This window comes from Ranitomeya variabilis, chromosome 5, assembly GCF_051348905.1.
Source record: "Ranitomeya variabilis isolate aRanVar5 chromosome 5, aRanVar5.hap1, whole genome shotgun sequence".
Classification (NCBI taxonomy): Eukaryota; Metazoa; Chordata; class Amphibia; order Anura; family Dendrobatidae; genus Ranitomeya; species Ranitomeya variabilis.
Window position 1 is genome coordinate 473,467,012 of NC_135236.1, and position 16,598 is coordinate 473,483,609.

The 16,598-nt window shown below is 40.4% G+C and overlaps 1 protein-coding gene across 2 annotated transcripts in view; it reads right to left on the bottom strand.

Annotated features, from left to right (window-relative positions):
• The window catches only part of ACSS3 (acyl-CoA synthetase short chain family member 3), a 121,621-nt gene that overhangs the window by 39,054 nt on the left and 65,969 nt on the right, over positions 1-16,598 (bottom strand). For both annotated transcript variants that reach the window (XM_077265486.1, XM_077265487.1), the window contains 4 exons: positions 15,500-15,634; positions 7,978-8,118; positions 7,038-7,118; positions 4,416-4,511 (listed from right to left, as the gene is read on the bottom strand). In XM_077265486.1, coding sequence (XP_077121601.1) covers positions 4,416-4,511; positions 7,038-7,118; positions 7,978-8,118; positions 15,500-15,634 — 453 coding nt within the window. The remainder of the gene's footprint in view (positions 1-4,415; positions 4,512-7,037; positions 7,119-7,977; positions 8,119-15,499; positions 15,635-16,598) is intronic.

Sequence of the window (16,598 nt, forward strand, 5' to 3'; positions counted from 1 at the left end):
GAATATAATGTTTAGTCACGGTTTACATCTTGATTTTGTTAACAAAAACAAAGACGCTGATAAAAAGGGCCACCGGAGCACATTGTTTCCATAGCAACATCAAATGTTATACCTTGCTTTTATCTACAGGAAGTATTCATGTTTTATGTCGCCGCAGCAGGTGATTAAGTCAAATTAGAAATGATCTAGTTAAAAAGTCTTTCAAGAGCAAAGAAAGAAAAGATTATCAAAGAAGCACATTTTATTGAATCTCGGTCAATATAGGGCAAAAATTGTAGTGATACTCTTCAACCTCTTCACACCAAAAACCAGTGTTACCTGTGTGCCATGTACCTGAATAGAAATTACAGATTTTAGGTGTTAAAGATGTGCAAAGATATAGATATTTAAAATACCGTAGATAGATATAATAGATATAAAGGATAGATAGAGCTAATAAATAAATGAAAAAAATTATGTGGGGTACCCCCCAGTTTTGATACCCAGCAAAAGTTAAAGGAAACAGCTGCAAGCTGATTTTATCAAGCTGGGAAGGTCATGGGTTATACGGCTCTTCCAAGCCTAAATATAGCAGCAGCCACCCTAGAAGTGATGCATCATGTTAGCTGCGCCAACTCGAGCACTTCGCCTTCGCTCTTCCCAATTCCTCTGCTGCGTTGGCAATCAGGCAATGGTAGTTGGGATTGATGTCAGCTGTGAAAAACACTGTCTAAAAACACAGCTGACATCAAGCCCTCGTGTTCGTAATGGAGAGGTGTCTATCATACACCCTCATTACTAACCCAGTAATATAAAAGAAAACAAAAAACACACACAAAAATACTTTTATCTTAAAAAGAAAAAAAAATACTCCCCAACTTTTTCCCTGGTTCACCAATTTGTTTTAAAAATAACAAATACAAGCAGGTCCGACGTAGTCTACAAATGGAAACATGAAAACATAAAAACAGAGAAATAAAAATAAGACGCTGTCTCTCGTTCACCAATTTATAATAAAAAAAGTTCCCACGTAGGTTTGACGTAATCCAGCGCTTCCCATGAGGTTCCCTAAATCTGGCTCATGATGCGCTTAGCGAGAACCGGCGACTGTGAAGAGCAGTAATGTTATTGACATCACTGCTCTTCAAAGTCGCCGGGAGTTGCGTAGAGCAGCATAAGCCGGATTTGGAGAACAGATTACACCGGATCATATTGGGAGCTTTATTAAATAGTAAATTGGTGCTCCAATTCTGGCGGTTTGCCCGGATCTTCCCTCTTGCTCTGCTGCAGTGGCAAGTGGGGTAATAGTTGTGGGGTTGATGTCAGCTTTTTATGATCGCTGACATCAAGCCCAGGGCTTAGTAATGGAAAGGCATCTACAAGATGCCTTTCCACACAAAGTCCTATTTTTTTAAATAAAAACTTCCTGATCCTCTTTTACCCATTTATTCACTAAAATATAAAACAAAAAAGCAAAGTTATACTTACCTTTCTGCCAATAATCCATGAATGCCCATGTCCCACAAGGTTCCGGATGGTATGGTGAATGATCACATCAGTGATGCAACCGCTCTCTACACCACTCGTAAAACACTAATCAGAGAACGTGACTGCAGTTACCAGCGGTAACCTTAATGCTGTCTCCGCCGGTCACAGGCAGCTGCGCTCCATACAGTATAATGCCCCGCACATAAAAAAAAAAATCAAGTACTCACCTCTCCCATTCCCCGAATCTCCAGTCTCCTCAGTGTCTTCTGACTCACTCAAGTGCTCAGCACAGAGGGTGTGCTTTAGTGATGTCATTGCACCCTCTGCCCTGAAACGTCACAGAGTCAGAAGACGCTGAAGACATTGGAGTTGCAAGGAACTCCACTAAATTGCTAATCCTTGGGCTTGATGTCAGCTGAAATTACAAAGCTGACATCAACCCCACAAATATTACCCCACTTACCCCCGCACAAGGGCAAATGGGAAAAGGGAGACTAAACACCAAAATTGGCGCATCTTATGGATGTGCTATTTCTGGGGTGGCTGAGGACTGATGTTCTTAGTCTAGGAGTAGGCCAATATCCATTGCTCCTTCCTAGGCTATTAATCTCAGTCCATAGCTGTCTATTTAGTATTTGTTAGTTAGATAATATAGGGGGACCTCACATCATTTTTTTTTAGGAGGGGTCTCCCCTATAATTACCAGTAAAGGATAAGTAAACAGCCTTTAGCTGATATTAATAGCCTGGGAACCTACATGGATATTGGACCCTTCCCAAAATATTAACATCAGCCCCCAATCGTCGGCTTCCCCTCAGCTGGTTATAAAAATCACAGGGACCCAAAGCCATTTTTTTTCAATTATTTTTATTAGCAAGTACAGTAAAATACACACCCAAGGCAACCTTAGTTCACAGCTTCCAGGTGTTCCAGCAGCAGGAAACACAAGTAACCTTAAAGTATCCCTCAAAGTTTCCCATGAGATTTTTGGGCCTAGCAGCTGCTGGGATACTCGGTGGCTGTGAACTCAGATAACCTTCAAGGTTATTTGAGTTCACAGCCACCAGGTCTCACAACAGCTCGAACTGATGAATGTCGCAGTCTTGGTCGTTCATCAGTCCGACACTGGCGCTGTGCAGATGAGACCCATCTGCTATGAACTCAGGTGACCTGACAGTGAGGTTCTCAGTTCAGAGCGGCCCTGCCCTCACGAGAAATGAGTGCTGTGAGCTGAGAAAACCTTACTGACATCACCTCAGTTCCCAGCAGCCAGGTCTTGACACCCAGCAGTTGCTGCACCTCCAGTGTTTTTAAATAAATAATTAAAAAAAAAATGAAAGTGCTCCCCCATTCTCATTTGTGATAATTAGCCAAGTTAAAGCAAGCAGCTGGGGGCTGGTAATCTCAGACTGGGAAGGGGCCATGGATATTGGCCCTCCCCAGCCTAAAAATAGCAACCCATAGCCACTCCAGAAAAAGGGCATCTATTAGATGCACCAATTCTGGTGCTTTGTATGGCTCTTCCCACTTGCCATGGTGCGGGTAATATTTGTGGGGTTGATGTCAGCTTTGCAATGTCAGCTGACATCAAGCCCAGGGGTTAGTAATGGAGAGACGTCTTTCAGACGCCCCATTACTAACCCCATAAGTTTAAGTTAAAAAACACACAGGAAAGTCCTTTACTTGAAATAAAAACTCCACAACCCTCTTTTACCCATTTATTATTTTCCAAATAAAAAAACCACAGTATTTCTCACCTGTCCGCCGATACTCCATATGTTCCATGAAGAACCCAAATCAGCTACGTCTGGATGCATTGCTGAGCGGTGACATTATGCGACTGCGCAACTCTGCATCCAAGCATCCAGGAGACACTGAGCTGAGCATGATAACGTCTGCGGGCTGATATTTTTAGGCTGGGGAAGACCAATATCCATGGCCACGTGCTAGTCGGAGAATACCAGCCCCCAGCTGTCTGCTTTAGGTTGGCTGGATATCAAAAATGGGGGGTCCTATGCTTTTTTAAAAAAAATAATTGATTTAAATAATTTTTAAAAACTGTGTGGGGATCTCTATATTTGATAACCAGCCAAGAAAAAGCTTACAGCTAACAACTGCAGCCCACAGCTGTTAGCTTTGCCTGCTCTAGTTATCAAGAATAGAGGGTACATGACGCCATTTTTTTCTTTTATTTCTTCAATTAATATATATACATTAAACTACACATGCACTGCACAAATTATCCCAATGACATTACTATAGGTGCCGACTAGTGAATACTCACATCAGCCTTGCCTTCTCTCACTGCTATGAGCAAGAAAAGGTGTAGGATGATGACAATAGTAATCTCATCACCAGATGCCTGTGAAAGCCTGTAACCTTTTCACAGCTGGTCACAGCTGCTAAGTCACATGCTGTCATCTGTGTGACAGCGTGCGAACAGCAGCGATCTGACTGGTGGTAACATGAAACGTTACCGCTGTTGTTTCTAGTGCTGTCACATAGATAACAGCGTGGGAAACACTGGCTGTTCGGGCCCCCCATTCATTTGAATGGGGCCTGGGTTCGAGTTTGGGTACCCGAACCAAACTTTTTTTTAATGTTCGGCTGAACTCGACAGACCCCAACATCCATGGGTCCACTCATCACTATTTCACTGTCATAACATATTGTTCAGAAGGCTAATATTACCAATCCTAAACATGACGTTATAGAATTGCATTATTGGTTGCTTCACACTTAGACCGAGAGCCTCAGAGAGCTACTTCTAGTACCATTTTGATAATGCGATGTTTAACCACAGATTATATAATTTATATGGGTGTGTACACCTCTACATAAGTGAAAATCCACACATCCCCGAATGATTAAGAATTACTCCACGATGTTTTCACAAGGAATGTTTTTCATAAAACTTTTCTATCATCAATTAACCACTATATTCATACCTCGTACAAGATTGATGTGTTGCCATGCAATAATGGTCCATAACAAATATAGGAGTGTCCAACAACCCAACCTAGATCAGATGCTGCCCACCATACCTGTAGAGGCATACAATATTTTGACATGTTAGCAAATGAATGAAATTTATCAGGTTTTAAACATTTCAAGTGAAGTAACTAGTAACCATTTCAATTATTCATTTTTGTACTGAAGACCACTGGATTGTCATTGCTTTTACAGGGTGGCTCCATGAATTAATAGGACTGTGCTATGGAAAGACCCTTAACTTCTTCTGGACCACCCATAGACCTTAAACATCACTTCAGTTTCCCTCCTACTCTGGTATGATGTTCAAAAAGGGTTGTCAGAGAAACCAGAATACCCATAGAGAAGACACAAGCAGGCTATCACCATCTGTGCTTTCTCCACTACAGTATACTGCTGAAGAAGCATAGAATGTAATAGGAAGCGATAAAAGTGTTTCCTGCTCCATATACAGCGGTCATGTGATCGCTCTGTATGGGGAGGGAGCAGGAGCTGCAGGAGCTAATATACCAGTCCCAGGTATAAGAAAAATAAGATGAAAATATTAACAAAAATTAAATATTTAAATCCCCACATCCCAAAGGTTTTTATGACCTTATGTGGGGCACAATGTGTAAATATAAATTAAAAATACATAAATAAAAAATAAGTAAAAAAAAAAATAATAATAATCAAATACACTCACCGGCCACTTTATTAGGTACACCTACCTGTCCAACTTCTTGTTAACACTTAATTTCTAATCAGCCTATCACATGGCGGCAACTCAGTGCATTTAGGCATGTAGACATGGTCAAGACAATCTCCTGCAGTTCAAACCGAGCATCAGTATGGGGAAGAAAGGTGATTTGAGTGCCTTTGAACGTGGCATGGTTGTTGGTGCCAGAAGGGCTGGTCTGAGTATTTCAGAAACTGCTGATCTACTGGGATTTTCACGCACAACCATCTCTAGGGTTTACAGAGAATGGTCCGAAAAAGAAAAAAATCCAGTGAGCGGCAGTTCTGTGGGCGGAAATGCCTTGTTGATGCCAGAGGTCAGAGGAGAATGGGCAGACTGGTTCGAGCTGATAGAAAGGCAACAGTGACTCAAATCGCCACCCGTTACAACCAAGGTAGGCCTAAGAGCATCTCTGAACGCACAGTGCGTCGAACTTTGAGGCAGATGGGCTACAGCAGCAGAAGACCACACCGGGTACCACTCCTTTCAGCTAAGAACAGGAAACTGAGGCTACAATTTGTACAAGCTCATCGAAATTGGACAGTAGAAGATTGGAAAAACGTTGCTTGGTCTGATGAGTCTCGATTTCTGCTGCGACATTCGGATGGTAGGGTCAGAATTTGGCGTAAACAACATGAAAGCATGGATCCATCCTGCCTTGTATGGAGCATCTTTGGGATGTGCAGCCGACAAATCTGCGGCAACTGTGTGATGCCATCATGTCAATATGGACCAAAATCTCTGAGGAATGCTTCCAGCACCTTGTTGAATCTATGCCACGAAGAATTGAGGCAGTTCTGAAGGCAAAAGGGGGTCCAACCCGTTACTAGCATGGTGTACCTAATAAAGTGGCCGGTGAGTGTAAATGCTCTTGTTAGCCCTGTCCCACTAAGAAAAAAAAAAGTGCATAAGATATAAAAATAATTGTTAAAGAGTGGGGAACAAATTTTCAAATGTATTTTAGTAGCCCTGTGAGGTCATCATTTTTTTTTTTTTTAAAGAATGGGAAGAACAGACATTTATTTCTCTTATTTTTCCTCGGAAATCGCCTGATATCGGCCAAAAAAAAAAAGCAAGCGAATATGATAGGGACATAAAAATTAAGCATTATGGATCATAAAAAAATCCTCAAAAATGACTAATATTTGCACAATAAAAGAAAAATGTAGCTCTTTAAACCATATATAGAAAAACAAAAATGAAATTGAGCCTGGTTACTAAGGGGGTTAATGGCGGTCTTGAACTGGTTAAACAGTAATCACCCTTTTTATTTTTAACACATCAACACTTTTTTTGCCTTCCCCTGGATCAACATGTTAGGGCATGCTAGGCTATGGGTTGAACTAGATGGACTTAAAGTCTTCCTTCAACCTTAATAACTATGTTACTTCACATAAAAATATGCAACATTGAACTTTATCTTCGGAATGATCTTTCTCTTCCTGGATTGATCTTTTATTCTCAATTGATGGGTAAAATCTGTCATTTTTATGTTCAGTTTAGACAGATTTTCTCATTATTGAGATGGAGGACAATTGATTCTTTTAAGATTCTATAGAGGGAGGAGATAGAGGCCGACAGACATCTTGCTGTAAATTCTCTCAATCTCCCATCTCAGGGATGGGAAAATCTGTATCCACTGAAGATGTAAAGCATAAAATTCAGAACTTTTCAAAGACTGATGATTAAATAAAAAAAGTTTACTTACTCGTTAAGTTATTACACGAGATATACTGTATACCACACTCTGCTCACGTTTCTACAAATAAACTCTAGTTTTGTACGCCAGACACAAGCCTAATGGTCGGGGTCAGATTAGGTCTATATATCATATTGATTAGTGCACAAAACGTCCAGTTACCTCCCCGGGTTTCATCCCATAGACAGCAGACATTGTCCAGTTCAGCATGACTGCATAGCCGGCTGTACTTCTCACAACACCCTATAACAAAAAATATAGTTAGCTATTGGATTTCAGTGTAATGTTTTATTTTGTCTACTTTCTATCATCTTAACTGAAAAAAAAATAACTGGAGTATAAGTTGGTATGCATGCAACTGGCCATTAAAAAGACAAAATCTAAGACAGAAACAAAATGATCACGTACCCTGCTGTAAGTAAATAAATAAAAGCAATAGTGCATATACATAACATAGGGTACTTGATAAACACGGTTATTGATCAAAAAAGTGTAAAAGCCATCCCACCATCGTCAAGGTACACCAAAATCGGGACGGTCCTAAGCTGTAGTATTAAATAAAGCCTTACCATGTGTCAATGTGAAGAAAGGCCGAGCAGGCCCCAAATATGGATACCCACCTTGGGCAGTTACAAAACGTATTTTTATTAGTTATATTAAAATCAAATAAAAAGGTTAAAAACAAACTGAGTACACCGCGAGGAGACGACAAAACACAGCAGGAGGAGATAAGGTAAGGTCAAGGTAAGGTAATGTTATCCCAATACAATAGGAATAATTTGCAATGGATATGATAATCTTTTAGTAGTCTTTATACAGGTGACAGAATTGTGATAGCATAGAATATTTACAAAATAAACTGTAAAGTACAATGATGATGCAAATATTTATACTCCTCTCCTGCTGGAATGGGACTAGTCCCCAACGCGCGTTTCAGTGCTAGCCTTAGGCAGGGGGTGTGAATAGGGTTTCCTTCCATAGGTACCGTACATCTATAGCCAGACTGTAGTTCTATACATATTAATGATATTATACCAAGATATAATGATTTAACTCTCCAGGGAATCTTTGTTTGGGCTGAACCTCGATTTTATTCAGTCACCTTTGGCAGTCCTGTAGTGCCTGATGTATACAGAACATACAACGGGTGAGTAGACGGAAGAGGAATACAGTCATGAGGATGAGCCTTTGCAATCTCCTCTACCCAGTCAAGATCACGCCCAGGAATGAGTGGAGCCTGTTTCTGTTTAAAAAAAACCAAACAATAAAATAATGAAAAGAATCTTAAACTCATATTGTTTTATCCAGACAGTATTATTTGGATGACAGGATAAGTAAAGTAAAAATAAAATAAAAATAAAAGTAACAATAGCAAATACAGTACATCCAGCACCAACAATAAATGCTGATACATTTACCAGTGTCTCAGTTAATTACCAGTGTCTCAGTTAATTACACAAGGATCTAAAAGGCATCAAAGTTTACATTATGCCGTTGTAAATTGTGTTGTAGCATTTATTTATTTTTTAAATGTGAAGTGGAATATAGCTTTTTACTACAGCTTTGTTGGTGCTTTAGGCATGGTCTTCGATAGGTTAATTTGTCGCCTCTTTAAAGATAATCAACCAATTAAGAAAACTTCATGCAGCAAGTCAAAACTGCCCGTAAGCCTTTAAACTTTACTTTGGGTAGGTTAATAAGCTGTTTTATTCTCCTGAAATCTGTAACTACAATTGTATTCCTTTTTTCATATATGAATATTACAAAGTTTCATAAATATTAATTTATATATTATTAGAGAAATTCCTCTTTCCCACATATCAGTTTCTTTTGTTCTCCACTGCACTGATCATTCACTGTCAAAAACTGTTCAAATCTGTCTACAAATTTGCCTTCAGTAAGGGATCAAATTGCACCTGTTGTCTATAGAAGTCTATTGAGAGGGAGGAGGGAGAACCTGTATTGAAACAAAAAAGCACAATGGGAACCTGCTGATGCATCTAGTGCAGGAAAAAAGACTGCTAAAAATGCAGGATAGATTTGATATAAAGGGCAGCAATAGTATTACTTGTCAGGTACAAATATGATGACTGGTTATGCAGAATAGATACCTGGCAAGAGAGTTACAGTTTAACTGTTTTCCTTGTGACTAAGCAGATGTCATAGCAAATATCCTTGGGTTATACAAGATATTGTTTGGCATATTTAATATGGTTTGCAAAATACAGAATACCGTATATACTCGAGTATAAGCTGAGATTTTCACCCCATTTTTTTTAGGCTGAAAGTGCCCCTCTCGGCTTATATTTGAGTCATTGTCCCAGGGGGGTCGGCGGGGGAGGGGGAGCGGCGGCTGTGACATACTCACCTGCTCCTGACGCGGTCCCTGCATCTCCGGTCTCTGGGCACTGACCGCTTCTTCCAGCATTGAGCGGTCACGTGGTACCGCTCATTACAGTAATGAATATGGACGCGACTCCACTCCCATAGGGGTGGAGCTGCATTTTCATTACTGTAATGAGCGGTATTGGTGACCGCTCAACGCTGGAAGAAGATGTCAGCGCCCGGAGACCGGAGATGCAGGGACCACACTAGGAGCAGGTGAGTATAATGGGGAGGGGGAGCACTGCACGATATTCACGTTCCGGGCGCAGCTCCGTCTTCCGTGTCCTCTGCAGTGATACTCAGGGCTCGATGACGTCGTTAGTCCGAGCCCTCTGCCTGAGTGTCAGTGCAGAAGACGCTGAAGATGGAGCGGCGCCGGAACGAGGACCAGTGAGTATTGCAAGTGCCAGGGGCCTGAGCGACGAGAGGTGAGTATGTCATTTTTCAATTTTTTTTTTTAATCGCAGCAACAGCATATGGGGCAAATACCTTTATGGAGCATCTTATGGGGCCATAATCAACATTTGTGCAGCACTATATGGTGCAAATATCTCTATATCTCTATGGACCATCTTATGGGGCCATATTCAACGTTTGTGCAGCACTATATGGGGCAAATATCTTTATGGAGCATTTTATGGGGCCATAATCAATATTTGTGCAGCATTATATGGGGCAAATATCTCTATGGAGCATCTTATGGGGCCTTAATCAACATTTGTGCAGCATTATATTGGGCAAATGTCTCTATGGAGCATCTTATGGGGCCCCTATTAACCTTTATGCAGTACTGTATGGGGCAAATGTGACTATGGAGCATCTTATGGGGCCATTATTAACCTTTCTGCAGCATTATATGGGGCATAATTTAATATGGAGCATCTTATGGGGCCCATCATGAACTGTATGGAGCATTATATGGGGCTCCTGATTCAATATGGATATTCAAAAACACTTAACCTACTGATGTCTCAATTAATTTTACTTTTATTGGTATCTATTTTTATTTTTGAAATTTACTGGTAGCTGCTGCATTTTCCACCCTAGGCTTATACTCGAGTCATTAAGTTTTCCCAGTTTTTTTCTGGCAAAATTAGGGGTCAAGGCTTATACTTGAGTCGGCTTATTCTCGAGTATATACAGTAAGTCCTTTCCAACACACACAAAAAATGAGTTAAAGCAACAAAAGGGACAAAATATCTTTTACAGGATTCTCTTACTTTAGAATGGAATCAGGGTAGCAACAGAAGACCTCCCAGTTGTCATGAGTCTCTTTCAGTGGGATGCCCCATATGTGCCACAATACTAGAGGTTACTTTTTGATGGTACCCCAATAAAAGTAGGGTCTAGTGAATTATTTCGTCCAGTGCCTACTATATTTCATCCAAATTTACATCTACGTTATATTTAGTCTATTTTAGGAAAGTATTATTTTTCAATTGCAACTTGCACCTGATTCCCTGGTTCATATTATAAGCTACTTCATGCTCTACCCCTACGAGAACCTATACAAACTCAGGCATCCAAGTCTGCACTGACTCTACGTGACTGAAGAGTTCTCACTGTGTGTACCCAGCATACTGTCAGGATTCTCTGGTGTCTGCGGCAAGATCGGGTGGTCACGTGACCACAAGTATGTGATTTGTGTACTTCTGAACACATTCTGACTAGATGATTAATTCACTTGTACTGAGCAAGGCCAAGAACATCTAGTCGAAATGTGGCCATAAGTGTGAAAATTACATTTAGTTGATCACCTGACCACTCACTCTCGCCAGTCACCAGAAAATCCTGACAGCATGCGTGATTTCTGTATTCGGAAGCCTGCACACGGTGTCTGCTGACTTTTAGCAAAACACTGGATGACCCTCTAACTGTTAATATAACAACATTGTTTTCAAATATTATTGAAATTCCACCATGCAATGCAAAAAAAAAAAGTTACACATTATATATACGGTACATAAGTGAATTTTTAAGTTTTTAAAATATATTTCACCTCCAGTATGGCTGAAGATAGCAGACATTTTGAATACTATTTGCAGCTGTACCATAAGGCTACATTCCCAGCTATGAATATTTGGAAAGTTTTTGATGTTGCAGATTTTCTTCAGCATTCCTGCACCTATTAGGGAAATTAGGATACCTGCATTTTTTTATTGTGCTTTTTTGTTGTGCTGCGGTTTTTGTCTCTTTTGGTATGTAATGTTTTAACCCCTTAAGCCCCGAGAGTGGTTTGCACGTTAATGACCAGGCCAATTTTTACAATTCTGACCACTGTCCCTTTATGAGGTTATAACTCTGGAACGCTTCAACGGATCTTGGCGATTCTGACATTGTTTTCTCGTGAGATATTGTACTTCATGTTAGTGGTAAAATTTATTCGACATAACTTGCGTTTATTTGTGAAAAAAAATGGAAATTTGGCGAAAATTTTGAAAATTTCGCAATTTTCCAACTTTGAATTTTTATGCCCTTAAATCACAGAGATATGTCACACAAAATACTTAATAAGTAACATTTCCCACATGTCTACTTTACATCAGCACAATTTTGGAACCAAAATTTTTTTTTGTTAGGGGTTATAAGGGTTAAAAGTTGACCAGAAATTTCTCATTTTTACAACACCATTATTTTTTAGGAGCCACATCTCATTTGAAGTCATTTTGAGGGGTCTATATGATAGAAAATACCCAAGTGTGACACCATTCTAAAAACTGCACCCCTCAAGGTGCTCAAAACCACATTCAAGAAGTTTATTCAGGTGTTTCACAGGATTTTTGGAATGTTTAAATTAAAATGAACATTTAACTTTTTTTCACAAAATTTATTGCAGCTCCAATTTGTTTTATTTTACCAAGGGTAACAGGAGAAAATGGACCCCAAAAGTTGTTGTACAATTTGTCCTGAGTACGCCGATACCCCATATATGGGGATTAAACCACTGTTTGGGCGCATGGCAGAGCTCGGAAGGAAAGGAGCGCCATTTGACTTTTCAATGCAAAATTGACTGGAATTGAGATGGGACGCCATGTTGCGTTTGGAGAGCCCCTGAGGTGCCTAAACATTGAAACCCCCCACAAGTGACACCATTTTGGAAAGTAGACCCCTTAAGGAACTTATCTAGATGTGTGGTGAGCACTTTGACCCAACAAGTGCTTCACAGAAGTTTATAGTGCAGAGCCGTAAAAATAAAAAAATCATATTTTTTCACAAAAATGATTTTTTCGCCCCCAAGTTTTTATTTTCCCAGGGGTAAGAGAAGAAATTAGACAACAAACGTTGTTGTGCAATTTGTCCTGAGTACGACGATACCCCATATGTGGGGGTAAACCACTGTTTTGGCGCATAGCAGAGCTCAGAAGGGAAGGAGCGCCATTTTACTTTTCAAGGCAAAATTGACTGGAATTAAGATGGTACGCCATGTTGCGTTTGGAGAGCCCTGATGTGCCTAAACATTAAAACCCCCCACAAGTGACACCATTTTGGAAAGTAGACCCCCTAAGGAACTTATCTTTATGTGTTTTGAGAGCTTTGAACCCCCAAGTGTTTCACTACAGTTTATAACGCAGAGCCATGAAAATAAAAATTCTTTTTTTTCACAAAAATGATTTTTTAGCCCCCAGTTTTGTATTTTCACAAGGGTAACAGGATAAATTGGACCTCTAAAGTTGTTGTCCAATTTGTCCTGAGTATGCTGATACCCAATATGTGGGGGGGAACCACTGTTTGGGCGCATGGCAGAGCTCAGAATGGAAGGAGTGCCATTTGGAAAGCAGAATTAGATGGATTGGTCTGCAGGCGTCATGTTGCATTTGCAGAGCCCCTGATGTACCCAAACAGTAGAAACCCCCCACAAGTGACACTATATTGGAAACTAGACCTCCCAAGGAACTTATCTAGATGTGTTGTGAGACCTTTGAACCCCCAAGTGTTTCACTACAGTTTGCAACGCAGAGCCGTGAAAATAAAAAATATTTTTTTTTCCCACAAAAATGATTTTTAGCCCCCCAAATTTTTATTTTACCAAGGATAACAAGAGAACTTGGACCCCAATAGTTGTTGTCCAATTTGTCCCGAGTACGCTGATACCCCATATGTTGGGGTAAACCCCTGTTTGGGTGCACGGGAGAGCTCGGAAGGGAAGGAGCACTGTTTTACTTTTTCAACGCAGAATTGGCTGGAATTGAGATCGGACGCCATGTCGCGTTTGGAGAGCCCCTGATGTGCCTGAACAGTGGAAACTCCTCAATTCTACCTGAAACCCTAATCCAAACACACCCCTAACCCTAATCCCAATGGTAACCCTAACCACACCCCTAACCCTGACACACCCCTAATTCTAATCCCAACCCTAATCCCAACCGTAAATGTAATCCAAACCCTAACTTTAACCCCAACCCTAACCCTAACTTTAGCCCCAACCCTAACCCTAACTTTAGCTCCAGCCCTTACCCTAGACCTAACCCTAGCCCTAACCCTAACCCTAATGGAAATAAATACATTTTTTTAATTTTATTATTTTTCCCTAACTAAGGGGGTGATGAAGGGGGGTTTGATTTACTTTTATAGCATTTTTTATATCGGATTTTTATGATTGGCAGCTGTCACACACTAAAAGATGCATTTTATAGCAAAAAAGTTTTTGCGTCTACACATTTTGAGACCTATAATTTTTCCATATTTTGGTCCACAGAGTCATGTGAGGTCTTGTTTTTTGCGGGACGAGTTGACGTATTTATTGGTAACATTTTCGGACACATGACAGTTTTTGATCACTTTTTATTCCGATTTTTGTGAGGCAGAATGACTAAAATCCAGCTATTCACGAATTTCTTTTGGGGGAGGCGTTTATACCGTTCCACGTTTGGTAAAATTGATAAAGCAGTTTTATTCTTCAGGTCAGTACGATTACAGCGATACCTCATTTATATCATTTTTTTATGTTTTGGCGCTTTTATACGATAAAAGCTATTTTATAGAAAAAATAATTATTTTGGCATCGCTTTATTCTGAGGACTATAACTTTTTTATTTTTTTGCTTATGATGCAGTATGGTGGCTCGTTTTTTGCGGGACAAGATGACGTTTTCAGTGGTACCATGGTTATTTATATCCGTCTTTTTGATCGCGTGTTATTCCACTTTTTGTTTGGCGGTATGATAATAAAGCGTTGTTTTTTGGCTCGTTTTTTTTTTTTTCTTACGGTGTTCACTGAAGGGGTTAATTAGTGGGACAGTTTAAAGGTTAGGTCGTTACAGACGCGGCGATACTAAATATGTGTACTTTTATTGTTTTTTTTGGTTTTTTTTTTTAGATAAAGAAATGTATTTATGGGAATAATATATATATTTTTTCTTTATTTAGGATTTTTTTTTTTTTTTTTTACACATGTGGAAATTTTTTTTTTTTAACTTTTTTACTTTGTCCCGGGGGGGGGGGGGGGGGACATCACAGATCGACGATCTGACAGTTTGCACAGCACTCTGTCAGATCGGCGATCTGACATACAGCAGTGCAGGCCTACCAGAGCCTGGTCTGCACCCGGAAGTACTCCCTGCAGGACCCGGATGAAGCCCCGCGGCCATTTTGGATCCAGGGACTGCAGGGAGGAGACGCTCGGTACAAGGTGAGTACATCACCTTGTACCGATCGTCTCAGGGAAGCACGCAGGGAGCCCCCTTCCTGGGCGATGCTTCCCTGTACCGCCGGTACACTGCGATCATGTTTGATCGCAGTGTGCCGGGGGTTAATGTGCCGGGGGCGGTCCATGACCGCTCCTGGCACATAGTGCCGGATGTCAGCTGCGATAGTCAGCTGACACCCGGCCGCGCTCCCCCCGTGAGCGCGGCCGATTGCATATGACGTACTATCCCGTCACTGGGAATTAAGTCCCAGGTCACCTTGACGGGATAGTACGTCATATGGGATTAAGGGGTTAAATAAAACAGATTTGTTTTGTATATACTTTTTCTTTGGGGAAAGTCCACACATAAAACAGCCTACTAGTAAAAGAAATTGACGTTGGTCATTTAGTGCATGCAGGTCAGTTTATACCGCGTAAAAAAAGCACAGAGTGCGTGAGATTTCTATAAAGGGTTTTGTTTTTGGCGCATTGAAAATACCAAGCATCAAAAAAAAAAAAATCACCAAAAACTCATCGAGGGAACAAAACCTTACTACATATTTCTTATGTATTAGGAGGTCATAAAAGGTTATTTTTGATATCACGCTACTTACCATGTTTGGTCGGTTGTAAACCAGAACTTTTTCAGGCTTGTGCTGCACCATCTCTAGTGCTTTCTCTACAAGAGGAATGTATTCAACTTTCCTACCAGGCTCAATGCCAAGTGATGCAGTTACGATTAGTTTTGGCTGTAGAAAGAAAGATGTACAGTAAGGTAAAGATCACATATAATATTCAAAGAGTTAAAAAAATACATTAATAATAATGTAATTTGCTCTTGTGGACAACAATCAATCGGGATCTACAAATTAGACTAGGGACTAAAGCGAATATCTCATCAGCATCCTAAACTCACACCATGTTTCCCACTGTAATTACTGGGCACATTTTTAATTCACAAGAATTTTGTAGCTAAGTCGTATTAACCCCTTCACCCTCGAGCCACTTTTCACCTTCCTGACCAGGCCAATTTTTTCAATTCTGACCAGTGTCACTTTATGAGATAAGGCTGGTTTCACATTTGCGTTTTTTGCCGCTGCGTTTTAGCGCAAAAAAAGCATGCGTTTTTTTTCCTATATTTAACATTAAAAACGCATGCTTTTTTTGTATGCGTTTTGCCGCGTTTGACGACGCATGCGCCGTTTCTATGCTTGCGTTTGGTTGCAGAAATGCAACATGTAGTAATTTCTAGAGGTGTTTTTTTGCGGCAAAAAAACTTATTGCTGTCTATGTAAACGCATGCGTTTTTAAGCACATGCGTTTCCTTTCGTTTTAATAGAAAAAAAACAAGAATACACACTGATAAGCCACCCCCCACCATCCAGGTGATAAAGGGATCCAAACCCTAACCCTAACCCATAAGCCACCCCCCACCATCAAGGTGATAAAGGGATCCAAACCCTAACCCTACCCCTAACCCTAGGGATCCTAACCCTACCCCTAACCCTAGGGATCCTAACTAGGCTTGAGCAAAACAGATTGGCCAATTTCAAAAGTCGCGACTTTTGGCAAAGTCGTGTTTCGTGAAACCCGACCCAATCTCACTGTGGGATCGGGTCGGCGGTCGGCGATCTTCGCTCCAAAGTCGGGTTTCGTTTTATATGTCATTGAGACACACATTATATATATATATATATATATATATATATATAT